At 48.8% G+C, this 27,493-nt stretch overlaps 2 protein-coding genes across 2 annotated transcripts; one reads left to right on the top strand and one right to left on the bottom strand.

The window, feature by feature from the left end:
• Positions 1 to 7,214: 7,214 nt before the first annotated feature.
• Positions 7,215 to 8,688, top strand: Ptgdr2 (prostaglandin D2 receptor 2). Its single transcript, XM_029472310.2, has one exon. It carries the CDS (start codon positions 7,496 to 7,498, stop codon positions 8,642 to 8,644), a length of 1,149 nt encoding a protein of 382 aa, XP_029328170.1. The 5' UTR covers positions 7,215 to 7,495; the 3' UTR covers positions 8,645 to 8,688.
• Positions 8,689 to 10,076: 1,388 nt separating this feature from the next.
• Positions 10,077 to 16,224, bottom strand: Ccdc86 (coiled-coil domain containing 86). The gene is made up of 4 exons (XM_021152136.3): positions 15,451 to 16,224; positions 12,630 to 12,759; positions 10,847 to 10,921; positions 10,077 to 10,658 (listed from the first exon to the last, which is right to left on the bottom strand). Exons 1-4 carry the CDS (start codon positions 16,164 to 16,166, stop codon positions 10,539 to 10,541), a joined length of 1,041 nt encoding a protein of 346 aa, XP_021007795.1. The 5' UTR covers positions 16,167 to 16,224; the 3' UTR covers positions 10,077 to 10,538.
• Positions 16,225 to 27,493: the final 11,269 nt, after the last annotated feature.

The raw sequence follows: 27,493 nt of genomic DNA, 5'->3' as shown, positions 1-27,493 counted from the left end.
CATGAGGTCTGTCCTGTCCTTAAGTGCTTGATATATTCAGTGTCACTCCTTTGGAGAAAGCTGATTTTTCCCTCTCCCAGAAGGCATAAATGATATACCTTTATCTTAGTGGCTAGGTTTTCACTAATTCATTAATTCATTCATTCAAAAAATATAACAAAATATAATAAGAGAAAACAAAGTCTATCACATCAAAGTTGGACAAGACAAACCAACAGAAGGAAAAGAGCCCAAGAGAAGACACAAGAATCAGAGACCCCATGGGATCAGATAACCTCTTCTTGTGTGTAGATAGATATATGTGCATGCAGACAAATCATCCATATGCAATGAAATAGACAAATTTAAAAAAATCACAGACCTATTCATTCACACATACTGGAATCCCATACAAACACTATACTAGAAGTAGCTGTAACATATACACAGAAGACCTGCTGCAGATCCATCCAGGCCCCGGGCTTGCTGCTTCAGTCTCTGTGAGTTCATATGAGTTTTGCTAAGTTGACTCAGAGGGCCTGTTCTCCTGATGTTCTCCACACTCTCTGGCTCTTACACTCTTTCTGCCTCCTCTTCTTCCAGGTTCCCTGAGCTCTGAGGGGAAGCATTTGGTAGAGACATTCATTTTGGGCTGAGAGTTCCTAGGTCTCTCACTCTGTGTAGTGTCTGGTTGTGGATCTCTGTATTTGTTCTTATCTGTTGCAGGAAGAAGGTTCTGTGATGATGCCTGAGCAAGACACTGATCTGTGAGAATAGATGAAATGTTATTAGGCATTATCTTATTGCCACACCCCTTTTTAGAACAGCAGTATTTGGTTTTACCTCATGTCCATAGGTTCTTGGCCACCCAAGCAGGGTCAGGTATGGGTTTCATCTCTCGGAGTGGGTCTTAAATCAGTTATTGGTTGGTTACTCCTACAAGCTTTGTGCTGCCATTGCACCGGCCTAGATAAAGGATTTGTGGCTGGGTTGGTATTTGTGATTTTCTTTTGATAGCATGCTGAGTACCTTCCTGTACCAAAGATGCTGGAACACAGGGGTGAAGGCTCTATGTAGGCACCAGCTTGACATCTCCATGTTCAATGAGTTGTGTAGGTGTCTTTAACAATGGCGGCTTGCTGTCAGTTTTGAAGAGTGATCTATGGGGCCCCTTTGGCTAACAACTCAGATGTAACCCAATCCTGGTACTTGGTGACAAGTGATGGCCAGTTGGAATTCTCTCCCCCATTATTTGGCAATTTCATTTATTTGGAAATTTCATATATGTATATATTAGGAGGTTTCTACTGTGTTAATTTCTATACTGCTCCCTCAAATGGCCCTTAATTTTAGCTGTCTCTCCCCATATTCCCTCCCCAACCCCTTCTTCCCTCCCCCTTTGCACTTGAGCCTTCCATTCCAGCTCCTCACATCCATCCACAACCATCTTTTCTTTTCCTTTAAAAAAAAAGATTTATTTATTTATTATATGTAAGTGTACTATAGCTGTCATTAGACACACCAGAAGAGGGCATCAGGTGGTTGTGAGCCACCATGTGGTTGCTGGGATTTGAACTCAGGACCTTTGGAAGAGCAGTCAGTGCTCTTAACTGTTGAGCCATCTTTCTAGTCCTCTTTTTCTTTTTCTAACAAAAGCTATCAGTTCCCTCTAGTCCCCTACTCGATACCTATCCTCTGTGGTTCTATGGATTTTATCTTGGTTATCATTGGCATAACAGCTAATAGCCACATAGAAGCCAATACATACCATCTTTATCTTCTGAGACAGGGCCTCTCAAATGAACTTGGAGCTCACCAATTTAGTTAGTGAGCTCCAGGGACCTGTCTGTCTCCAGCACTGGGCTTACAAGTGTGTGCTGCTGTGTCTGAGTGGCCATGTGGATTCTAGGAATCCACACTCAGTTCCCCACACTTGCATAGCAAACCACTTTACAGAGTGGGTCTTCTCCCCAGCTCCGAGGAGCTTTGGTCAATGCTATGCTAGCTCCCCCCTAAGGCCTCAGTCACTGTCTTTCACATTTGATCTCAGGGAGGGCTGACAGCTTTGATGGCCTCCTGGTCTCCTTTTGACTGGTCTTTCTCCTCCTACTTTAAGGCTAAACAGGACTGCTAACCAGTCATGGTTTCTGCCTGTCACTCCTAACCAGCGACCCTGCTCCCCAGGACCCCCATTGCTCTGGCACCCTTCAGATACTCTTCTTCTTGAAGTGGGCAGTGTTGAGTCAGATTCTGGGACTCTAGAGTAAGAGGCATGAGCCACATCCTGCTGACATCCTTTCTCACACCTCTGTCACCTCATCTACAGAGGAGTTAGACTCAGTAGATGCTGAGGGAAGCTGTTTTTCACCACACGTGGTCAACCAGGATCCCACAAGCCCCTCTGGGACAAGGGGAAGAGGGTATGTGCCCTTCACTTCTTCACAAAAATGCCTGAGCCTCGCTTCAGGGAATCCTTTCTTTGGTTTGTTTTTGTATCTTTGCTGGGGCTTTGAAACTTTTTTATTTAGCAATAAGAGATCCTCAGGGAGGGCTGGGACATGAGAGTAATGCCAGGATTAGAACTGAGAAAAGGCAGAAGAGGAAGGATTTTATCTGGATGAGAGCCCCTTAACATGGTTGCCATAGAAGCCGAGCAGGATGTTCTCTGCACAAAGGCGTGCTGGGGAGGACTCAGGGGTGGGCTGAGGGCCTGAGGGAAGTCTGTACAGGCCTCCTGCCTTGGTGCTGAGATAAGTCTGTCAGGGAAAGAAGGAACTCTTTCTTAATTTAGTGAGCAGGCTGCACACCACCCTCCGTAAGGCTGGGACTGGACAGAAGTTAGACCTTGTGAAAGTTCATTTTAATTTTTAGTTGTGTGAGTGTGTTTGAGTGTGTGTGTGTGTGTGTGTGTGTAAATGTGTGTGAGAGTTGCCCGTGGAGTCCAAAAAGAGGGTGTTGGATTCCCTGGAGCTGGAGCTACAGGTGGGTTCTAAGCCTCCTCTTACATCACATTGAAAAAGGAATCAAAGTATAAGTTAGGAACTAAGGGACAGGTCTAACCATAAAGTCTTACCTCTACTGTCCTACTTCTGCCTGCGAGGTTCCACAGCCTCCCAAAGCTGCACAACCAGCTGGAAAGCAAAGCATGAGCCTATAGGTAGAGTCTAGATTCAGGTATGGATGAATGTTATCCCAAGAATATGTAGGATTATGTTAGGAAGGCGTGCATGTATCATGGACCAGGGCAAGGGAGACCTTTTATGTGGCTAAGGGTCTGGACAACCAAGGTCCTTGCTAACCTGTGTCTTGAGGCACAGTGAGGAACACTCGTGCTGGCATGGCACTGATGCTATTGATTTTTATATTTATATACATATATAACATATTACACAGCCGAGCACAGGCATACATATTACACAGCCGAGCACAGGCATACATATTACACACCTGAGCACAGGCATACATATTACACAGCCGAGCACAGGCATACATATTACACAGCCGAGCACAGGCATACATATATATGGAGGAGTGACGGCTCAGTGGTTAAGGGCACTGATTGGTCTTCCAGAGGACTGGGATTCAATTTCCAGCGCTCACATCACAGTTGACAATTGCTGGTAACTCCAGCTCCAGTGGGTCCTATGCCCTCTTCTGGCCTCCATGGGCACTGCACACACATTGTGCACAGACACACATGCAGGCAAGATGCCTGCACGCAGCATAAAATATAGTAAATAAATCTGGAAAAAAAAGATAAGGTGGAGGATAACTGAGGAAGATACGTGATGTTGATCTCTGGTCTCCATACGCGAACACATGTGTACTATCATGCATGCATGCACACATACACACACATATATTACACATACATACATGCACCACAAGGTGACTGACCCCTAAAGAACAACAGCTGAGGTGTCCTCTGGCCTCCACATGCATGCTCATCTGCACCTGCATGTCTGCACCTATGTGTGCATACACACACAAGTCAAGACAATAAGAAAATGTAAACCTTTTGTTGTTGTTGTTTTTTTCAAGACAGGGTTTCTCTGTGTGACAGTCCTTGCTGTCCTGTAACTTATTTTGTAGACCAGGCTGGCCTTGAACTCACAGAGGTCCACCTGCCTCTGCTTCCCTAGTGCTGGGATTAAAGACGCGCAGCACCATGCCTGGCTAAAATGCAAACTTCTAAGACTCCACCTTCTCCTCCCCTGGACTTGGGCTCTATTTTCCTTATTGTGAAGCAGCTACCTGCTTTGGATGGGAAAGAAGCTGCCTTCGTGAACACCTACTATGTGCCAGATGCTCCCCTGACCCGCCTCAATTCATCCTTCCCACTTGCTGTGAGAAGACCTGGTTCCGGGTCACCACTGCAGCACACAGTAAGGAGAAGTGACTGACCTCCTGACCAAGGGTCTCTGTGCTCTTCCCACGGCCCCTCCGTTTCCTCTAGTTCTCTGGGGACGGGGGCCCATGCTGCCTCAGAAGAGCTGGAGTGCTTCTCCTTGGAGAATCGTGGTGTCTGGGGATTGGCAGTAAAGGACTTAAAACATTGTCCTCTGGGTTCCAGAGGCTCCTCCATGAAGAGAAGGGGTGGACCAGGGGCTGGTGGCCTGGATGGAGATGAAAGACTTTGAACATAGTGTCCCCGCCCCTACCCTTGGGGCTGACAGCTATTTCCTCCTTCAGCTCACTCTCCTCCTGCCACTCGCTTGGTCCTGCTGCTTTCAGAAGCTGCCAGCCTCCCCGGCTGCTCACTGTGTTCACTGTGTGGCTCGGTAAGGAGGCAGCCTTCCGGGGGCTGGGCAGCCTTGGTGCACTCTCAGGATTAGAGAGAGGGCTACTCCTAGCTGGAGTGATAAGGGGATGGATGAGCTTAAGAGCCTGGTGGGGCCTGATGCGCAGAAGGAAGGATTGTGCTCTCCTGGGTGTTATCTAGATGGTAGATGCAATGTGTGAGCTGTCTGATCATGGCCTCCATGCTATCTCAGGAGAGGGGACAGGATCACTCGGTGAGCTTAGAGAAACTGACAAGTTCACCCAGCTGGAAGTTGAGTTCATGCTCAGGGTGTTGAAAAGCTGGGGTTCCCAGTATAACAGGATCCTAGCTGCTTGGGTGCCCCAAGATCCCAGGTCTTCTTACAGCCTGAGGGATCAGAATGGGTGGTTCTGAAGAGTGCAGGAGCGCTGTCTTCTGAGCATCCCATGACGCTGACAGTGCAGCTTGAAGGGATGTCTCACGGCAGAAAGAGGATAGCTTACATCTGTCTGCTGGGATCCTGGAAAACCTCAGTCTCCCTCCACAGCACTGGCCCAGCTTCTGTGCCCTTCTGAACCTCAGTTTTCTCTTCTAAAAAGCTACCTCTCATTGGATTAATGTGAGTATGACTGCTCTGCAGACGCTAAAGCTTAAAAAGTAGGATCAATAAGAATTCATAGAGCTCAAAGATGTCAGATGTGCCTGCTCTCTTTGACCTAGCTCCAATAGGTATTCTGTCAGGGATCTTCTAGGTTGGTGTCCCAGAGCTCCACCCCATGAAGATCGGTGGCTTCTGGAAGGGTGTAGATTTTTCCATTCTGGCTAATAGAATTTGAAAGAGGAGTTCTGTTAGAAAGAGGGGTTCTGAGGTCTCTGGCAAGCTCCTATTTCCTGCTCTTCTCCTTTTTTTTTTTTTTTTTTTTTTTGGTGTTTTTGAGACAGGGTTTCTCTGTGTAGCCCTGGCTGTCCTGGAACTCACTCTGTAGACCAGGCTGGCCTCGAACTCAGAAATCCGCCTGCCTCTGCCTCCTACATGCTGGGATCAAAGGCGTGCGCCACCACTGCTCAGTTCCTTCTCTTCTTCTATCATCCCACTTTCAAAGCTAGATAGACAGTAGCCTGAGGACTAAACAATCCCTCTTCCACATGTCTGTGTTGTGTGGCTCAACAAGCACTTTAAACTCTTGTGTCTCGGTTTTTTCATCTGTACAATGAATGGGATGGAGAGTCTTGGCACATTTCTTCCAGAGTCGCAAGAAATAACATCTATTACAGGATCTACCACAGTACCTGGAGGGTTGTGGGTGCCTGGCACACCCTGCTTTCATTTCCTCTCTGCAGCAGGGAGTATACAACGTGATTCCCTTAGCCCTCCCTGGTCCCAGCTTCGTTACCGGGCCCTGGGGTTCTCCATGAGGCTGAGAACCTGGCTTGTCCAGAGCTCCTTAGTTGTTGCTTAATGTGCCTATTGGCCCAGTGTGTGGGTGAGTAGATGGGTGTGGGTGAGTAGATGGGTATGGGTTTCCTGGGATAAGTAGGACTGTCACTGCCTTCCCCAGATTCCTGTGTGATAGTTCCTCCAGCCAGGTCTCACGCTTGTCCCTCTTATCTTATCTCCTCTCCTTCTATCAGAGGAAGGGCCAGCTCCCCTGGTCTCAACCAATCAGCATACCCAATCAGTCACTGAGGCTGACTACTGCTCTCTAGGAGGAACTGCAGAGAGGTAAGGCCTGTGGGGCTGTGTGGTGCAAACCTCCCATCTCATTGGAGGGGTTACCTTTCTGTGTTTTGGAGACGGGGAAAATGGGTTCTGCCTGGCCTGACCTTTGTGATCTTGGACAAGTGCTTAATAGTAATCCCAATGGAATTGATACAGTGCCTGCTTTATGTCAGTTCTCTTTTGTATGTATGTGCATGTATGTGTGTGTAAGCCAAAAGTCAACCTTAAAAGCAGTCACCTTAAAAAAATGACTTATTTTTATATTTTAAATTGTGTATGTGTGTATGTACATATGAATACAGGTATGTGTATGTGTGTGTATAAATCAGATATCAACCTTGAGTCATGTTGCTTAGGATCTGTCCACATTAAAAGGATTTTATTGTAAAGTGTGTGTGTATGTGTGTTTGTGTGTCCGCATGCGAATGCAGGTGTCTGCAGAAGCCAGAGGGGTTGGATCCACTAGAACTGAGTTATATAAGCATTTGTGAGCTGCCCCATATGGGTAGTGGAAGTCAAACACTGGTCTCCTGAAAAGCAGTATATGCTTTGCTGTGGAGCCATCCCTCTGGTCCCCTACCTTGTCTTTTTAAGTTAAGATCTCTGGGACCTGTTTCACTGAGTAGTTTAGGCTGGGTGGTCGGTGGGCCCCCAGGATCCACCTGTCTTTCTCCAGCACTGAGATTACAAGCACGTGTACCATACCCTACTTTATACCTGGGTTCTGGGTTCAAACTCAGCTCCTCACGCTTGCATAGCACACACTTATATTTCCCCTCTACCCATGCCCTTTTAAAATTGTTCTTGTTTTGTTCCAGTAGCCCTACAAACTAGAGACTGTTAGGCTCAAGAAGACTGCACTTGGCTTGCCCCAAACTGTACTACTCCTTTCCCTCATCCTCACAGATTCCTAGTGTCCACCCTATTATCAGGCAATACTGGCAACTCTCAGATAGGTTCATCTCTTGCCCAAGCTGCAGGCTTCTTCTGGTTCCTGGGTGAACAGGCTCAGCCCACCTTTCTTCCACCTTGCCATGGCCAACGTCACACTGAAGCCGCTCTGTCCACTCTTGGAGGAGATGGTCCAGCTTCCAAACCACAGCAACTCTAGCCTCCGCTACATCGACCACGTGTCGGTGCTGTTGCACGGGCTGGCCTCGCTGCTGGGCCTGGTGGAAAACGGACTCATCCTGTTTGTGGTGGGCTGTCGCATGCGCCAGACGGTGGTCACCACCTGGGTGCTGCACCTGGCGCTGTCCGACTTGCTAGCCGCCGCCTCCCTGCCTTTCTTCACCTACTTCCTGGCAGTGGGCCACTCGTGGGAACTAGGCACTACCTTCTGCAAGCTACATTCCTCGGTCTTCTTCCTCAATATGTTTGCCAGCGGCTTCCTGCTCAGTGCCATTAGCCTAGACCGCTGCCTGCAGGTGGTGAGGCCAGTGTGGGCACAGAACCACCGCACGGTGGCGGTCGCGCACAGAGTCTGCCTGATGCTCTGGGCTCTGGCGGTGCTCAACACAATACCATATTTCGTGTTCAGAGACACCATCCCGCGGCTTGATGGCCGCATCATGTGCTACTACAACTTGCTGCTCTGGAATCCAGGGCCTGACCGCGACACCACGTGTGACTACCGCCAGAAGGCCCTGGCGGTCAGCAAATTTCTTCTGGCCTTCATGGTACCTCTGGCCATCATTGCCTCGAGCCACGTGGCCGTGAGCCTGCGACTGCACCACCGTGGTCGCCAGAGGACAGGCCGCTTCGTGCGCCTGGTGGCGGCCATCGTGGTGGCCTTCGTGCTCTGCTGGGGGCCCTACCACATCTTCAGTCTGCTGGAGGCGCGTGCCCATTCTGTCACCACGCTACGGAGGCTCGCGTCACGTGGGCTGCCCTTTGTCACCAGCCTGGCCTTCTTCAACAGCGTGGTCAACCCACTGCTCTATGTGTTCACATGTCCCGACATGTTGTACAAACTGCGGCGCTCACTACGCGCGGTGCTTGAAAGCGTGCTGGTGGAAGACAGCGACCAGAGTGGTGGGCTCCGCAATCGCCGCCGCCGCGCCTCCTCCACCGCCACCCCAACCTCTACCCTCCTGCTGGCTGACCGACTTCCCCAACTGCGTCCAAACCGCTTGATCGGCTGGATGAGGCGTGGCAGTGCAGAGGTCCCACAGAGGGTCTGAGCGGTCCCTGGAGAAGCAGGGCTCATTGAGCTGTACTTTGGATTAGACCGGCACAGCCCAGATGACATGCCAACACATTCTGGGTCTCTCTCTTGAAACCCAGTTAAAAATGTACATAGCCAATGCCAGGCACAAGTCTTGGGGAGGGTCCAGGCAGCCAGTTTATAGAAGTGTCCTGAGTGACTCAATCTCCCTGAGCAAGGTGAATTGAAGCAGTCCTTTCTAAACACTTTAATCTTGCAGTATGGAGCTGGGAGAGCAGCAGGATGCAAAAGTAGCCATTGAGGAGTTACCTGGCTCCTGACTGCTGACCTCCAGGTTTCTACACATTTAAGAGCAAAAGTGCTTAATTGCCTAGGGATCTTGTTAGGGTAACTGATAAGGGTCGGGTAAATTTTTTGTACTTCTATTAACTTCCTGGCAGCTGGCCCAAGGCACTTGGGAATCACACAGGTTAAGCTCACAGCCTGCATCTCATAACTCCCTGCTTTGTGAATGGGACAAAGGGAGTCGGCCAATCAGTATTTATGGGGGTCAGTGCGAGGAAAAGGGTTGAGACCAGCCAACTGCCTTCATTTTTAATCCCCCATTTGGCCTGTGACAGGTGCTTTACCCACACCTTGCTAGTCAGCTTGTTATTGTTATATATGGTGATATGGATGTGTCAACTCCCACTAGGGATTTTCACTGCCCAGTTTTCGGGCTGCTGCTGCTGGCCTTCAGCAGCATTGGATCTCTATGCAGAGAGAACAACCTACCGTTATTAGCTGCCTCGCAGGGAGAGGGCCTGGCAGCCATCACTGCCAACCTACAGGTGGAAGGAGCACCTGTGCCAGTCATGGACCTTCTATCACACTCTCATGTCAAGTCATCATCATAGACTGCAGGGAAGCTGGCTGACTCCTCTTTACCTTCTAGGGGAAGGGGAGCTGATGTCAGAAATTGGTAAATATGGAACGGGGATGGGGTATTCTCAGGATCTCCTGAACCACGTTAAAGGCCAGGCTGGTTGTCAGTTGTGTTGAGCAGGCCTCAAGCCTGTGGCAGGTGCTTCTCAAACTGGAGAGTAAAATGTCACCAAGTCCCTCCTGCTTTACTCAGTGTACCTGTCACACCACTATTTCAATGGTTTATTATGATAATGAAAGCCCAGTGGGGCAGGGGCTTCTGTCCTTCGGGGAGCCCAGAGCTGTACTTATGCATATACCAATAAACACCTCTGCGATAGAGCAAGTGGGCATGACTCAAGCCTCGAGGCTTCTACAGTCCAGTGTGGCAAAGGGGTGCTGGAGAGAAACTCAGCTCCCTGTAACACCCCACTTTAATCTTTTAGTGCTAAACAAGGGAAAGACTAGCTTCAGTTGACTGAGGGGACCAAATCAGTAGAATCCACAAGTGGCTAAGATGTCACTGAAAAAATGGAGGTGCTGACTTCTGACAGCAGACCTTTAGGCGTGGGTAACACCCAGGACCCCAAGTTAGGGATTTATTAGCTCACTGGGAAACAAGAATTCACAGTTGAAGACCTCTTTTGTTGTTTTGATTTTTTTAGATACGACTTCTCTGTGTAGCCCTGGCTATCCTGTACTCTATAGACAAGACTGGCCTTGAACTCTGAGAGAGCTGCCTGTCTCTGTCTCCTAAGCACGGGGATAAAAGGTGTGCATTGCTGCAACCACCCAGCAACAGTTTATGACCATAAGGCACTTTGGAACAGGCAGTAAAGGAGATGGGGACAGTTAAATCTCTCTTGAGTCCCAGCATAGTCGTCAGTTCCCTCTAGGCTGGAGTCTCCGTCTTAATGTGACAGCGTTGGTGTGCTGGCTCCAGGAGAGGTGTCAGTCAGTGGTCTGAGAAGTGCCTTGTTTGCTGAGGCCTATGGACTGTCCTGAGCTCAGACCTTGGCTACAGGCCTCTGGGGTGGTTGTTTCTGGAGCAAGGCCAGTGTGTCTCGTTTTTCAATGGAACGCAACTGCTTCTTCTTTGCTTTCTTGAGCTTGGCAGGGTTTCGGATCTGAGGAGGAAATAGGAGGCATCAGTGTGGATGAGAAACCTCTGCTTATCTTTGAGGAAAAGGGGGCGGGAGGGGGGCAAGGGCCCAGAACTGCAGCAGGACAATGGGCCATGTAATGCAGGGGGCCCAAGCACCTTAACGGCCTCTTTCACCATGCCACAGCCTGCATCCCTTGGGTGGGTACTCACCACTTGGACAATCTCAGCCTTGCGTTCATTTTCTAGACGGCGTCTCAGGTTTTCAGCCCGGCGCTCTTTCTTCTCCTGAAACACAGAGAAGAGCAATCTCAGGCTAGGAACTGAGATGGTCTTGGCATCTTAGGCCACTGGTGAGTGAGAACTGACACAATCCTAGGAGGAAGGATTGTCTAGGCACTTCTGGGGGAAGAACAGGGATGCAATGCAATGGGTGTAGAGGCCCACCACGGCAAGAGTACCCAGTTCCAAATCAGAAAGTAGACATCTGAAGGCAGGGTCTTACACAAGATGACTGTGTGGGCCAAGATGTGGGTGCCTCCCACTCAGAAGCCACACACAGGCAGAATGGCCCCTTGTGCTAGCTGCCAGAAGGCTGGGGCTGGTTCCAGATTTTCTTCTGCCCAGGCTCAGGTGTCCCAGAATGAGAATGCAAGGACAGGTTATAGCTGGGCTCCGCACCTGGCCCTGGGTAGGGGTGGGAAGGATGAACTGTCAAAGGCTCTGGAGGAACCTAGTCCAGCCTGAGTCTTCATTCTTCTACTTTCTAATTAGGGTGCTGTGGCTGAGCCTGTACCTTCACTTCCTCACTGCTACAGTAAAGTTGACCACAGGACCTACCTCATCAGGCTGACTTAAGAAATACATGTGTGACTAAAGCCTGGAATAGTACCAGCTCTCCAGGGACACTCAGAGCCTGTTCTGGGGGTGGGAAGTCCAGGGTCTCCTGCCACTGTACTAGCAGAACTAGGGCATGGATGATGGCTGCAACAATGATGGCTATGTGGTTAGGTCTTTCTGTGGCTCTGACAACCTGGGGTCATGGGGGTGGCCTGGGCCCTTGGGGAGGAAGTGACCTGTGCTCCTATGTATTAGGAGGAGGGCTGGGAGGATGCACCTCTCTAGTTGCTCACAAGTTGGCAACTGTTTTAGCCAAGCAGGAGTCTAGGCTGTACAGGAAAAATGACAGTGCCAGCTAGATCTGGAACGACTCAAAGCTAAGTGGAGGGATGCCTTAGTGATTGGTCCATTCCTCCTCCCAGTGGCCAAGCTGGAACCACAGATTTGAGACAAGTCATTTGAATCAGTGCTCCTTCTGTACCCTGGGCTCACCAGACTAGCAATGATAGCTGAACTTGGTCCTGGGGACAATCCTGCTAACCAACCCAGGATGACCTTGCTTACTCAGTACTGACTGCTAAAGTAAAACTGAGGCTCTTTCCAAGATCCTGGAGGCTAAAGGTGTTGGGAACAAGCCTTTGTGGTGCTGGTGACTGAGCCCAAGGCTCTGTGCATGCTAATCAAGTCTCTAGCTCATGATCATGAACCTCTAATGAGGACATTTTTGGTTCTGAGATGGTAGAAAGGGGAGTGAACTAGAAGCAAGTGAAAGGACCATCTCCATGGTGGTGTGTGTGGGAGTCTCTTCTAGAATGACAGTGACAAATTTGAGGCAAGCTTTTCCCTCATGAGCAGGTCTCAGAGAGGGGTCTGACCCCACCACATTTAATGCCGCTGCCACCAAGATGGCCTGCTGGCCTTTATCTCAGGCTCACTCTACTTCCAGGTCTCCTCCATGTCCATGAGAGCAGAAGCTTAGCTGGATGGTAGAGTGGGAATCCTATCATGACCCTCGACTATTCTTCTTACCTCCGGGGCCCTCATGTCCAGGGGCTCTGACTAAGTCATACACCTGTGCCTGTCATACTCCCAGTGTCTGTTGCAGCAGATAAGTATTTGTCCTCTGGGATCCAGACTTGGAGGAATGGTCCCTTACCTGCCGGCGCCTCTGTTTCTCCTCCTCCAGGTGCCGGGCGAAGTCCTTAGCCAGCTTTCTCTCCTGTCGCTCCTTCATCTTCCGCTGCCAGGAGGTACGCAGGGGCTTGTCCTGAACCATCTGTGAGAACCTTGGCAGGAGAGGAGGCATTTGGGGGACCTCTGTGGTGCTGCCTTCATATACTGCTCTCACTGGGCTCTGGGTCTGCTTTTTTTTCTTTTTTAACTGAATATTTTCTTTACATTTCAAATATTATCCCTTTTCCTGGTCCCCGTCTCCCCCCACCCCAGAACCCCGTTATCCCATCCCCCCTCCTCCTGCTTCTATGAGGGTGTTCCCCCACCCACCCACTCCCTCTGGGTCTGCTTCTTGTCCTCTCCTACTTGCCTGGCATTCAGCTTTCTACAGAAACTTAGGATGGAACAGGTTGCTAAGCATGTAGGCCTGTTTCCTCTACAGAGGAACTAACCAAGACTTCAAAAGTCCTCTCATTCCTGAGTGTAGATTGGGACTTGGAAGATTTTTTTTGTTTGTTTGTTTGTTTTTTCGAGACAGGGTTTCTCTGTATAGCCCTGGCTGGCCTGGAACTCAGAAATCCGCCTGCCTCTGCTTCCCAAGTGCTGGGATTAAAGGCATGCGCCACCACGCCCGGCTGACTTGAAGCTTTTTGTGCTAATATAGCCTCAGCTGTGAAATTTTGCTGCCACCAAACATGATAACCTGGGAGTGAATGCTTCTGGAAATGAGATACTCATGCCCTAGAGGGGTGTGCAATAACAAGGCCCTTTTGTAACAAATTCAGATTATTCTCCAGTTTGGGAGATGTGAAGGTGGAGAACTGGGATTTGGGGATTTCTGTTGAGTCTGGCTTTTCTGAAGAGTTAAATGTTCTTAGAGTCATAGAAGAATGGAGATGACGTCTGTAAGAACTCTCTAGGGTGTGCTGAAACATTCCAGGAGGGTGTAAGTGCAGGGACAAGGAATAGAAGATGAAGCTAAGCCATGAAACGCTGAAAACTGTTGCAACTGGTGATAGGACTCCTAAAACTCAGCTCTTTCCTTTTCTGTGATAAAAAGTAAAAATAAAATGAAGACAAGCCTGCATGTCTGGTCTCTCCCCTACTCCTTGCTGAGTCTGCTGGGTGTTCCATGGGCCTGTTTTCTCCCCCATCTTATCCCCAGAACTCTAAGGCTCCTCGGCAGATCCTTTCACAGTGGCCCTTCTGCTTCCTACACTAAAACCTTGAGTCCTGTAGGAGTTCCTATTTACCTGCCTGTTATAGGGTAGTTCAAGCCAACCCTGTGTCTAAAGGCTTGGTGCATGCTGGGCAGTCTGTTGCTGACCAGACAAAGGTCAATAAAGCCTTTCTGAGCTGCCTGCTCCCTTCCTAGGAGTCTGGCATACACAGTTTGGAACCTGGCACCAGGCTTATCCATAGGCATCCTGTTTCTGACCCCTTCCCACTGTATGGTTCAATATTGATACAAACATGCTCCTCTCCTGCCAAGTCTGCAAGCTGGCTTAAGACCCAGCTTCCTAAACACAGAGCAGTGGGTGCCTTGTGGACGTCCTTTCTACTCTTAAAAATGTGGCGGGGAGAGTTGATGTTCAGCACTAGTTACTGGAGATGGAAGACAGGCCCACTACTCACTGCCTATGTGAGCCTGTGTGTGCAAGGAAGCCTCTCAGCCACAGCGCCCTTCTGTGTGCGAGCCCATCTGGCTGGTCACCGGTGGCCATCAGTGGCCTGTATTGTGGTTTGCTTGGACAGGGAAAAGGAGCAGCTTCAAAGTTTCTCCACTTGGTGCCTTTCTCTTCAAGCCTCACTTTCCTGTTTAATGGGGTGTGCTTGCGGGAGGGGTTATCCCCATCGCTTAGGATTTAAGAGTATAACAAAATGACTTCTGTAAGGAGCCTGCACAAAGCCTGGCATGGTCCACCCTTCATCAATGTCATTTTCTTAAAATCTCTGATGCCCTGTTCCCTTACTCTTACGAGTTCTTGTCTCTGGCCAGTAGCTGACACTTCAACTGAACCCTACTTCTCCTTCTCCAGACACTGTCATAATGTCTCCAGACATTGTCTCCATCCATGTCACAACAGTGGGCATTTCAACTGAATGCCACTTCTCTTCTTCTGCTGCCTAAATGATGCCCTTTCCATATGCGCTTCCTTCCTCATTCCTTTACTGAGAAATCTAAACTGAGCACCACCATGCCCCAGCACTGAAGGGACAGGGAAGACCTCATGTCTTAAGAAGGCTGGAACCCAAGGGAAGCTGGCCACCAGAAGCAGGTTAACGGGTTCACTCACACACTTTGCAATCAAATCTATGCTCCCATCCCGTGTCTCAATTAGCCTCCTTGAGCCTTGCTTCCTCAGATGTACAACACCAATACTAGTAACACCTGCTCCAAAGGGTAGATGACGATTACATGTGCTGCTGGCTATGAAAGACTCTCTCTTTCATAGATGTGGCGGACAAAGTAAAGGTGGCACGTCTTTAAACCCAGCACTAGGGAAGCAGAAGCAGGTGTATCTCTGAATTTCAGCACAGCCAGTGCTATACAATGAGACCCTGCCTCATAATAAAAAAAGGATGGGAAGGAAGCTCAAAAGAACACCGCCTAGGGCAGACACTAAAGAAATGATCTTTGAGGATCTATCTCCCTCCCCGACCTTAGGGCATTTTGACATTATGATCCTGTTTGTTAATTTCACTCGAGTGAGCTCTTTCCAACCCTTGGATTGCATCCAGGCGAAGGCAAGGTCCAAATGTACGAAGAACCCAACACATCGCCCATGCTACCCCCACTTTACCTCTTCTTGGAGCGGTCTTTCCACACACGTCCGGATTTGGGCTTCCCTTTCGGAATTACAGGAAGCTCCTCCTTCTCTTTCAATTTCTTGGACGCTGGGGCCTGGGGAGAGGCTATAACTCGCTTCTTTAGGTTGGGACTTTCTGTTACTGTCTCTCCCGCCGGAGGCAGCTTGCCTGGCTCCAACTGGCGCTCTGGGGAGCTAGGTGCCTGGACTGTCAGCTCCTGTGCTGGCTGAGAGGGCTCGGGACCCGGTGCTTGCTGGCCCGGGCAAGGCTCGGGGGATCCTGGGATCACCTCCTCTTTAGCGTGGGCCGCCTCAGAGTCCAGTTCTCCCTGTGGGGGAGGTAATTTGGATGGCTGCTCTCGTTGCGGGGATTCCGGGCTCGACTCTGTCTGTCCTGCAGGTGACTCCAGGCCCAGATCTTGATGAGGTTGAAGGGACCCGGGGTGAGGCTCTGGCTGCCTTTGTGGGGACCCATCGCCTGCATCCTGTCTAGGACAGGGTGATCCGGGGCTCGTCTCCGGCTGAGGTTCGGGAGACTGAAGGCTCAGTGGTGGAACTCTCGGAGACTTGAGCTCTTCTGTTTCTTCAGGGATCGACTTGAAACCTACAAGAGCCCGTTTCGCCCGAGAGACTTCGGGGACAGGAAGGTTCTCTGGAGACAGAGGTTTCAGGCCTTCCAGCCGCCGGCTGCGCCTCAGCGGCGTATCCATGGCTCACGTGTAGCCTCTGTAGCCTTCGGAATCGTCGGCGCCTTCATATGACGTCAGACTCGTCCATTTCCGTACCGGGCAGGAAGCGCACTTAGGCGGAGCCGGGGAATGATGTCAGTAGACGCATGCGTGTTGTGCAGGAGCTCAGTTACTGCGTTTAGTTGCTTGGTTTCTGCGATGCGGTTTTTTTTTTTTTTTTTTTTTTTTTTTTTTTTTTTTTTTTTTTTTTTCAAACCGCGAGTTCTTGCAAGGTGCAAGAGAAGCGGGGATGGGGTGGGGTATATTATACATATTTTTTTTTTTCTTGAGAGAAGAGGTTGGCAAAAAGGCGGAGGGAGTCTGTAGGCAGAGCCGAATGAGCGTTTTAACTTACTTTAGATCGGCTGGGCCCGCAAACATCCCGCTTTCTTTTATCTTTTGTAACACAGTAGCTTTGCGCTGTGTAACAAAGGCGGGGGGGGGGGCGGTCCTGGTAGTCTTCATCAGTGGGAAATCTTCAGTTTTTGAGTTGTTTCAAACGTTCCCATCCTTGTCACCTCCCTCTTCTCTACTCCTGGGCCCAAGTATGCAGTAGGTGGTTCTCATCTTTGAACAGTTTCAGTTAATCAGCAAAGTGTCAGGTCTGTGGCCCAGAAAACCTTGACTGCTTGTTGTTAATGTTGGGGGTCACAACCTGTGCCCGAAGTCAGGCCTAGCTATCTCATCCTCAATAAGCCAATTGAAAGAGACAAATTAAAAATTGGAAATCTTTAGAAAAAAGAGATTTATTCAATGTAGTCATACTAGGAAGAGGGGCAAAGAGATTTTGTGAATCACCCAAATTCGACCTTAGGGTTCTAAAGTTAGATAAAAAATTTAGATAGAGGGCCAAGGATAAATACATCTGAGTAGTCCTTACCAAGGTATGGCTCTGCCCACCATTGACCCATTATTATCGGGGTTTTAGTCTCATCCTGTAAGGTGATCTGACAAGCTTTTAGATCTCTGAAATCTTTTTTCCAGGAGACAAGTTTCCCCTCTGGCTGGTACCTTTTTCTTCTCCCAGCATGAGAATTCTGGGAAATTTTCCATTTCTTTGGAGTCCATTGTCTGATTGATTGGCTGATAGGCTAAGAGAAAGGTGGCGCTCGCCTTTAATCCCAGCACTTGGGAGGCAGAGGCAGGCAGATTTCAGAGTTCGAGGCCAGCCTGGTCTACAGAGTGAGTTCCAGAACAGCCAGGGCTACACAGAGAAACCCTGTCTCGAAAAACCAAAAAACCCAACACTGTCATTTCTGCTGGGATGGTTACTTGCTGACCCAGGAGGAGACAGGGAAGGTGAAGACCCAGAGAAATGTTCCTGTGAGCGAGGTAGAAAGCACAATTCTTGGACACACCCCCTAGGCACTGCCACACATGGAGTCAACCTGAGTCCACTCTTAGGGGTAGGGAATAGTACAGCTTCTACATGTCACTAGAAACTGTAGCACCCGTGTGCTGTAATTATATGTCTGGTCTGGTCTGGTCTGGTATGTCTGGTATGGTATATCTCCCGGGTATGGGCTCAGAGCATGTTCCTGATTTAAGGGGAGCTAAGGAGTTGTAGTTAGGCACCCAGTCTCCCAGTTCTTTCAGCCTCTCAATTCTCAGAGAAGTAGGTTCTGTTTGGTTGCTTAAATTCCTGCCCCTGCTTGACATAGGGCTCTGGAGGAGATTATATACCTTCCTGCACTCCTGCTCCAGGCTGTCACCCAGCCCCCTTCCTGGCTCTTACCTCTGCCTGGAGGGATCACTCTCAAATGTTGATCAGAGCACATAACTCAGGTCTAATTTTGTGTCTCTTCCAGGGTAGTAGTGTGTGTGTTAAGAGAGATCGATTTTGGACAGAAGACTTTTGATGTGCCTCTAATACCTGTGCAATGTTCCACTTGAACCCAGCCTGCCTTTATCATTGCATGCACAGGTCAGAGAAGGCTCCTGAAATTTTCAGAGTAGATAGCTTCCTTCCTCAGTTTCATCTTGTAGGAGGATAAGAAGGGGCTTTTGTATAACCCCCCCCCCCCATGAGACCTCAGCAGGGGTCAGCCCCAGGCACTTGTGAAGGTAATCTGGTAATTCACTCGTCCTCACTTTGCCCTGGCTCACTTTCCCATTCACTTACTGTTGCTTCTAGGGAAGGGGGGGGGGTGCACTTTGTAAACATTATTTGCATATAAATCCTCATTTTAAGAGTTGGCTCTTGGTAGCTTTCAAAAGCTCTCCAGGACCTTGAAGCTCCTGGCAAAACAGTGAGATGTGGAGGACTAGTAAAGGTCTGTCTGTTTCTTTGTGTATGTCTATCTGGGCTTGTCTTTCAAGCTCCCAGTGTGTGTGTGTGTGTGTGTGTGTGTGTGTGTGTCTGTCTGTCTGTCTGTCTGTCTGTCTGTCTGTCTGTCTGTCGTCTGTCTGATGTGTAGGTATTTACCTCTGCCTGGGCAAGGTAAGAGAGTAGCTGGCTGACTGTCCTTGTCTCTTGATTCAAGCATGCATACCACTGTGTGCTCTTGCTTGTATAAATATCATGGGCCCATCTGTGTGTGTGTCTGTGCGCCTCTATGTGTGCATCTGTCAAGGCAGACCATTGTACTAGGGCTGACAACCATCCTCCTGGCTTGGTATTCCAGGGCACTAAAGGAACTCCAAGTGACCCCTGGTAGGCAGCAAGTGTTATAGTCAGTGCTGGGGATTTAAAAACTCAGTGCTGCCCTGATAGGGTGAATGACGGAAGCCTAGAGGAGTATCTGATCCACATCATGGACCCATCTGTAGGCACTGGTTTCCTTCAGTCAGCAGATCTTAGGTTACATAAATAAACCAGGTCTTGCCCAGTCAGCACTTCATAGCATGTGTGAAACTCAGCCCCTCCAGTGCATAGACCAGGGGCAGCCAGGGACAGGAATGTCTGCAGGAGGGGCAGTTGCCAGGCAACTAAACCTTCCATCTCTGTGACTAATCCTGGTTCACAGTGTCACTCACTGCCTGGCTTTGGCCAGCTGCTTTATCCTTTCTGTGTCTTGGTTATCTTCTGGGGAACAGCAAGATTTTCTATGAAAAGCTGAGGCTTCAGAGTCAGACTGGCCAGGCTCGACTCCCACTTCTACTTATTTGCTGTGTGATCATTACCAGTACCCGAGCCTCTCTGTGCTTCAGTTTCTTTATTAATAAAATGAGTCATAAGAACAGCACAACTGCCTCCCAGGGTTGTGCAGAATAAACGGCGCTGCAAGGTACATATCCGGCAGCTGGCTTCTCTCTGCTACTCACAGTTGCTTACGTATTTAAAGACAACTTTCCTATAGCTTTTCTAGAATCCTCTTTTAGTCAGGCTGAAATCTCCCATCTCTCCAACTGTCCCCCCAGTTCTCCCACCCCCTCCCCAAGAGCTGACTGCACGCAGCACCGTGGGTCCATCATCTTTCTACTCCACAGTTCCCAGTAGTATGGCCAGCTCGCCATGCTCTTCCTGGCAGTAAGCCAGCAGTGGGCCTCCAGTGGAAACTGTCCAAGGAGCTCCAGCTGTCTCCTGGTGTTATTTTTATATACTGTAAGTTTCCCTCCCCTCCCCTCCCACCCCCTACCCTCCCTTTTCTTCTTTCTCACTGTTCCTGCTTTTACCTTCTCTATTTTTTTCCTTCCTTCTCCCCCCTCTGTGAAGCCATCTTGGTTAGCCTTGAACTCATGGCAATCCACCTATCTCATCCTCCTCCTGAGTAGGTGCTACAGATGTGAGCCATCATGCCTGGCTAGTACAGGATCTCTGTTGAGTTGTGTTGGGGTCTAGTCCCTCTAATGTTACCCTTGGTCTGCCTCCTGTTTGGCAAGTGTGCACAGCTATTTTCAGGTGTATGCCCTGAATTGGTTCCAAAGAGTACATGGAGCAGGACAGGGGCCTGCTCTTACTGAGAGCACTCATCTCAGACCCCGTCCCTTCGATCCATGAAATGCCAGGACACGAGTGGGGAAGGAGGGACTGAGTGGGAGGAGAAGCACTGGACCATTCAGTTGTGGCACTCACAGAGATCTGGGAAGCTGCTGGGTTGGGGTGACTCCAAAGCTCTCTGGTACCTACTGCTCAGAGTGGAGAAAACAGCTTATCTCCAGATCTTCTCAAAGCATCTGTAGGTTTTGCTAAAACAAGAAGGGGTGCTGCTGCAGTTCCTTGGTCTGCAGAGGGTAGAGAATCTTATATGTGTATAGGTGTGTGTGTGTGTGTAGTCTTTAAGCATGCTCCCTGATCCGAACAGGTCAGAGAAGGGGTTAGAAATGACCTGAGCAGGTGGAAGAACGGAATCTAAGAAGATGGATATAAAATGTGGATATTTGGATAATATGGATATTTTATATCCATCCCATTCTCTCCCTACTGTATCTGACAACAATGTTTCTTCAGCTTCAGAAAGAATCAGTCAAACTGAAGGTGTGTCCAAGCCTTAGATGTTAGGATTCAGTATGTTTGGTATGGGGCCATGGGCTTGGGTTTCTAGCAAACTCTCAGGTGCTGCTGCTGGTGTTAGTGATGCAGGTAGTGTGCTGGTGCTGGTGCTGGTGGTCCACAGACCACACCCCGAGGATCAGTGTACCAGAGAAAGGGGTGAAGGAACCCCTGAAGAGCCTGCCTTCTTTGCCTTCCACATAGTGCAGAGGTTGAATTCAGTAACAGCCTATCATCCACCAAGAACTGATTATTTCCCCTGTGCCTGATACTAGAAACAACCAGGGGAACAGTTAGTCATGGTCCCTGCCTCGGAGCAACTTACATCACTTTGGAGGTTCCTAAAGCCCTGAGGTCCTTTGAGCAGGAATGAGTTTCACCAATGAATAGGGGAGGTAATGGCATCTCAGAGAGGCCATAAGGCTTGCACAAAGTCTACTCAAATGTGACTTTAACTCAGACTCCTCAGCTTGAGATCTCGCCCCATCACCTAATTGGGATGAGTGGGAGCTACCAGCAGAAGTGCGTGGGGCTGGTCTTGAACGGAACAGTGACAGACCCTGTACACTGAGGTACCCGGTTACCAGAGGGTGTCAGCTGGGGCTTGTGTGTAAAAGGAGCTCATCAGAAAGATGGGTAAACTCGTCCTGGCATTGTACACACTCAGTTCTCAGGATCTGGTCAATGACAGAGTTTCAGACTAAGTCACTTCCCTCCTTTCCCTCCTTTCCTTCTGTTTACTAGCCTACTCTAACCCTGGCTGTCCTGGAACTCACTCTGTAGATTAGGCTGGCCTCGAACTCAGAAATCTGCCTGCCTCTGCCTCCCAAGTGCTGGGATTAAAGGTGTGCACCACCATGCCCGGCACTAGCCTACTCTTATTTCCTTCACATCTGGCTTCTTGACAGCTCTGTTTTCCTTACAGTGTGATATCTACTTCAGTGGTGGTTGTTCCTCTCAGTCAGTGTGGTGGCTCATCTCCACAACAACCCTTGGAAATGCTGTCTTTCTGTGATGCTGGGGATGGCGCCCAGGGTTTCACACATGTTAAACAAGGATTGTAACATGGAGCCATACCCCCAGCCTTAGGAGATATTGACTTGGTGACGAAGAAAGAGCACCCCAGAGCAAAGTATGAGGTTCCTTTCCTGAACCACAGATTAAACTGGTCCCTGGTTTAGTGGTGGGGAATCTCAGTTCTTCATTGCAGGAGTTGAAGACCAGCCCCAGACCTCAGCCAGATGGTACATCCAAACTCAGGTGAGTGAATCAGGTCTCTCTGAGTCAACAAACTATTTTTTTTTTCTGTTTCTGTGGAGCCTCCAAATGTCTAACATTACCCTAGGACCAGGGCTACCTGTGGGACTCACAGGATCACTGGGCATGGCCGGAGCTCACCGCCATCCTATTTTCTAGTTACATCAAGAACTGTTTGTTTTGTGATCATAAATCTGCATCTCAGATACTCTGACTCACTCTACTGAAGGGGAGTCATAGAAACAGATTGTTTCCTCCGCAAACACCATTTATCTGCAGGTTAAAAGGCATGCTGCTAACAGGATGGTTAGCAATATTGATAATGCATTTTGCAGCAGGAGATCAGGAAGTCATAAAAATGTTTAAGTTTTGCCGGTAGTTTAAGCCATCAAAATTCTGTCTAGAGTAGCTAGCACACAAGGGTGGTGCTTGCAGATCTTGTCTGAGTCTCCAGCTAATCTTTTTCTTCAGAGGTGCAGGGATGAAAGCTGGTCACTGGCCAGAGGGTTTGAATCCAGAGCTCTGCTTCAAGAACACTAGTGATTTTTACCCACATTTCTCTGTCTTTGTGTACTTTATCTAAAGCATGAGTAAGTTCCCACTGTAGCCTAGCCTGACCCTGTTCTTTCTAAATAAGCCAGAAGCTGCAGGTCTTTAAAAGTGCCTTTCTTCTGGGTGTGGTGGTACACGCCTGCAGTCCCAGCACTCAGGAGGTGGGAACACTAAGAGGACCAGGAGGTAGAGATCAGCTTGGATATAAAACAAAATAAGTTAATTAAAATAAATCAAAATAATTAAGACAAAACTAAAGAGGGCTTCTTATAGAGATAAAGGGCAGATTAATTAGAGTGATATTTTCTGTTCTGCGCATCTCAACACAAAACAACACTCAGATGCTACCCTCTTCTGCTTGTGTGGTTTCAGCTCTCTGTTTTTGAAATGACTCTGCATAAATCTAGATAGACTTTCTTGGAGAGGTGTTAAGGACTGGGATTTACAAAGCTGGCCTGAGTAGGGTCTCCCCTCCATGTTATCTTCTTACTGTGTCACTTGGACACCCCTCAGGTGCTGGGATCTATGTCCCTCATTCTTCAGACTTCAGGATAGCACCAGCTAATGGAATGCAACTGAGTTGTTATGCATTTCTAAGGTTAGATCATGGAGGGCTGAGTACTTCTGCTTGGCTCTCATGGGGTGCTGGCTCTTGGAACTTTCAGCCTCCATGCTGTGAGGAAGTACAAGTCACCCTATGTGGAGAGATCCCCTGGAGCTGTCTTTGGTAGCCCAGTCAAGTGGCCAACACCTTTATCATCTAGCAGGTAGGAAAGGAGCTGCTTCTGTGATGAGCCTATCCCCAATTCACCAGGCAATCCTAACTTTAAGCCTTGCACCAACAGAGGTCCCAGAAACCATGAAGCAGAGATACTTTCTCCCGGTCCATATCTGTCCTGCCAAACTCATCAACAGTCATTTTTATACCACCAAGTCTTGGGATGGCTTGTTAAGCAACAACAATTACCATCAGTTGGCTAGAGTAAGAAGAACCAGGTTTGTTTGAAGGGGTCTCACCAGGTGCATTAACCACACTAGAGGACAGTCCCCATGTCCAGGAGTAGCTGGCCAACAAAACCCAAGCCAAACTGAGTAGTATTTCTGTAGACTTTTCCCTCTCATTTTGCTTTGTTAGGGATTTTTTTGTATTATTGTTTTGTTTTGCCTCTTTTGACTTCTGTTTTTGTAGGTGTGTGTGTGTGTGGTTTGAGGGAGGGAGGGAGGGAGGGAAAGGGAGGGAGGGAGGGAAGGAGGGAGGGAGGGAGGGAGAAGGAGAAGGAGAAGGAGAAGAAGAAAAGAAGAAGAAGAAGAAGAAGAAGAAGAAGAAGAAGAAGAAGAAGAAGAAGAAGAAGAAGAAGAAGAAGAAGAAGAAGAAGAAAGGGCTGGCTGGATGGGTAGGGAGGTGGGAAGGATCTGGGAGCAACTGGGAGAGGAGAAAAATATGATCTGAGTATATTGAATGAAAAACAATTTTTTCAATAAAAAATTAATTATCCATTTGGGAAGATCAGGTGCCCAAGAAAGGGACAGCAACAGCTTTATTCCTTTGGGATGGGAGAGGTATAAGACTGGAAGCCTATTAAGGGGATGCCCAGCTTGGGTATTATACAGGGCCCTGAGTCCTTCCCTCTCTCGAATTGGCCCTGCTTAGATTCCTGCCCTTGTGCCTTCCCACTTTTCTTCAGTGAGTAAGAAGCTGTCACCTCATAGAGCCTGCCTTTGGTTTCTCTAACCCCCTTCAAGTCCCCGGCATTTGCAGTTTCTCTCTCTCCCCGGAGGTCTGTAAGGCTTGCAAGGTTTCTAGAAGATGATTGCTTAAGAGTTTGAGGTACTTCAGTGTTCCTCAAACCTAACCAGGCAGCTTGCAGCCTTGTCACAATGCAAACAGTTTCAGTACTCTGGGAAGGGGCCTACATAGCATTTCTTTCAAGCTCATGGGGATGCCAAAGCCACTGTTCCCTGGACAGACCGTGGAGAAGGCAGCAGCCACTCTCTTGAGCAAGCACTGGACCACTGGGCAGCGCTCCCATCTTCTTAATCTCTGTGAATTTTGTTCACTTGCCGTGTGTAAGAGAAACACTTGTCTCTAACCGGAGACAACACCAACAATGCAAAGAATGTTCCCAACAAGTGCAGCTTGATGGACAAGGTGTTTACTGGCTGTAACTTACAGACATGCTGCATTCACACGAAAAGGTCAAAGCCTCCGCTCACCTGTTAGTGTCTATTTTACAGGGCTCTAAGGCTACTGAATGATCAATGCAAATCCTGACTTAGAGTGCCACCTAGTGTCAGAAAGTAGAAAGAGCTACAGGTCAGAGAAACTGCCCAAATCAAATTCAGAAATTCATTCTCATGTGCATTGGGCCCTTCCCCGCTGAGCAATTATTATTACATCAGTAGCGGTGCCTCCCTGGGCAAGTCACTCGGCCTGCCTGAGGGTGAACAGGGGAGGGCAAGATTGGACAGGCAAGAAGCCTCACATTGCCAGGCCCTGGGCTTGTCCTCAAGCTAATTAATTGATGAACCAGCAAGTGGTGCAGGTGACAACGTCTAGGCAGTCTTCAGATTTTCCACCGAATGGACCCAGTCAAAATGATCCCTAAAGCACCATCCGGGTGCCCAGGCCTCATCCGAGTGTAGGGATTCTCAACGCTGGAATATGTGTGTTTGTTATGAGGGCCTGTCCTGTGTTCAGAGGAGTGGTCAGATGTGTGGCTGGCTATTCTCTGTTAGAACTCAGACTTGTCCAGCTACAGTCTCTCTCCTCCCTCAGCTTCCATGAAGAGCTAACAGCCCACACCAAGTACAACCAGGCTGGCGGAAATGAAGATATCCTGAGAAGAAAATGTGGATTTCTCCAGCCGACTCTCAGACTATTCAAACGATAGACTCCAAGAAGTGGGGTTTCCCTGGGAGTCTCACTCAATCTGGGAGAAGGAGAAGACTCCAGCAGCAGGGAGGGTACTTGTTTCCTAGAAATGAGATTTCACCCTTAAAAGTTTGATTTTCCCTCCCTTAAAGATAGGTTCTCGGGGCTGGAGAGATGACTCAGCTGTTAAGAGCACTGACTGCTCTTCCGAAGATCCTGAGTTCAAATCCCAGCAATCACATGGTGGCTCACTACCATCCGTAATGACATCTGATGCCCTCCTCTGGGGTATCTGGAGACAGCTACAGTGTACTTGCATCTAATACGTAAATAAATCTTAAAAAAAAATAGTTTCTCACTATGTGTCCTGGAACTCACTCTATAGACCAGGCTGGCCTTAAATTCACAAAGACCAGCCTGCCTCTGCCTCTATGCCTGTCTTTGTGTGTGTGTGCACATATTTCTAATAACTTTTCAGATCACTTTGTGCAGTCACTAATGTGTCGGAGGTGAACTGGATCACACCCTGACTGGCTGCTTAGATGTGTGAATCTCTGTCCTGGAGATGAACTAGGGAAGGGGGATGTCAATGAATTTTTGTTCCTCTTCCCAATGTGGCCACATTGAATAAATCTCCCTTTTCTGCTTTTTACTTCTAATTTGGCTGTTTTAGTGGGCGTTTCAAGTGGCTGGGGAGTTGGCTCAGTGGTTGAGAGCACTTGGTGCTCTTGTAGAGGACCCGGGTTCTGTCCCCAGCTCTGCATGCACAGTTCACATATGCACACACACCTTACACATCTGGACCTTGCATATTTCTTCTGTTCTATGTTCCCAAGACTCCAGGAATCCAGTTCTGGCATTTTTGTGCTTACTTTTTTTGTTGCTTGTTTTTTGTTTAGACAGGGTCTCACTATATAGCCTTGGCTAGGCTACAACCCCCTATGTAGACCAGGTTGGCCTCAAACTCACAGACATCTGCCTGCCTCCGCTTCCCAAGTGCTGAGATCAGAGGTGTGCACTATCACATCCAGCCTCTTGCACTCTGCAGAGCTTCCCCTGCAGAGCTGCTCACTTCTGCTTCAGAAGTGGTCATGGATCAAATGAAGCTCCGCACCCTGCTTCTGGCACCATGGGTCTCATTGTGTACACAGAGTGTCATCTCTATCTGCATCCACAACCTTTTCCCCCAAACCCTTGAGGACTAAGAGAAGATGCTGACACCCCTGCTCAGCTGCTTCCAACATACACAAGCCAGCATGATTGACACACTCACAAAAGAAAGGATGTTTGGTTATAGCAGACATGTGAAAGGACCTGTGATGTTGGAGTATAAATCTGACCTCACAGACAGTGGGAGACGAGCACTGAGCATGGGTTTGGTTTGCTCCATCTCATCTTTGCTGAAGACATGCATGTTTTGGTTCGCCTTACATAGTGTTGTTGAGCTCAACTCGTGATAACGCCACCATTGAGAGAAACTCACCCAAGAACTGCTCATGCGGTTACTGCAGCAGACTTCCGTGGCCTCACCTCAGGCCAGTTGGCGAGCCTGGCGGTTTCTTCAGGATTGAACTACAGCTGCCTGGTGTCTGCCTGCCTAGAGGACTGGTCTGCAGCTGCTGAATCATATTTGATGTTTGCTAAGGGACTGAATTGCTGAGAAAGAAGATCGATCTCGCCCCCCAAAGCACTATTGCTGAACAGGTCCACTTCCCCCACATCCTAATAACTTTTCTCTTCCACGACCTCTAGTGGGTGGTGGGTTAGAGGAGAGAACGAACCCTTATTAAAAATAAGGTGTAAAAAACGTATGCCTATACTGGACAGTTAGACCTGTAGGCATCCCTTGATGGGATGATGGGAGAGGCCTCTTGACTCCTCCACTCCAATCCTCTCTGTTCCCAGCACACTCTCAGGACACCCCAGCTTCTTTTCATAGTGGTTATGCATTTATTTGTGCAAGTCACGCCTGTGTCATCACCGGAGTCCAGCCAATGGGAGGCAGGGAAGGACTTGGCATTGCAGGAACTCAGTCTTTACCTGTGGGACAAGGGGATAACCATTAGGCATCCATGACCTGCCTCGGTGCTAAAGTACACAGTTTGATGAGACGGGAAAGTAGAATTCCAAGTTTAAGCAAATGTAACTGAGGTCAGAGTTCAAATCCACATCTTTTCTACAAACTGAGTCAGGTGA

Source organism: Mus caroli, unplaced genomic scaffold, assembly GCF_978045245.1.
Source record: "Mus caroli unplaced genomic scaffold, Mus_caroli_1 scaffold_20, whole genome shotgun sequence".
NCBI classification, from domain to species: domain Eukaryota; kingdom Metazoa; phylum Chordata; class Mammalia; order Rodentia; family Muridae; genus Mus; species Mus caroli.
Note: the sequence above shows the minus strand (reverse complement) of the source record. Positions and strands in the feature narration are given on the sequence as shown.

Coding starts and splice junctions, on each gene's coding strand:
- Ccdc86 (XM_021152136.3), bottom strand. CDS start 16,166: ATGGATACGCCGCTGAGGCGCAGCCGGCGGCTGGAAGGCCTGAAACCT. Junction 12,760..15,450: donor AAAGACCGCTCCAAGAAGAG/GTAAAGTGGGGG, acceptor TCTCCTGCCAAG/GTTCTCACAGATGGTTCAGG. Junction 10,922..12,629: donor AGAAACAGAGGCGCCGGCAG/GTAAGGGACCAT, acceptor TCTGTGTTTCAG/GAGAAGAAAGAGCGCCGGGC.
- Ptgdr2 (XM_029472310.2), top strand. CDS start 7,496: ATGGCCAACGTCACACTGAAGCCGCTCTGTCCACTCTTGGAGGAGATG.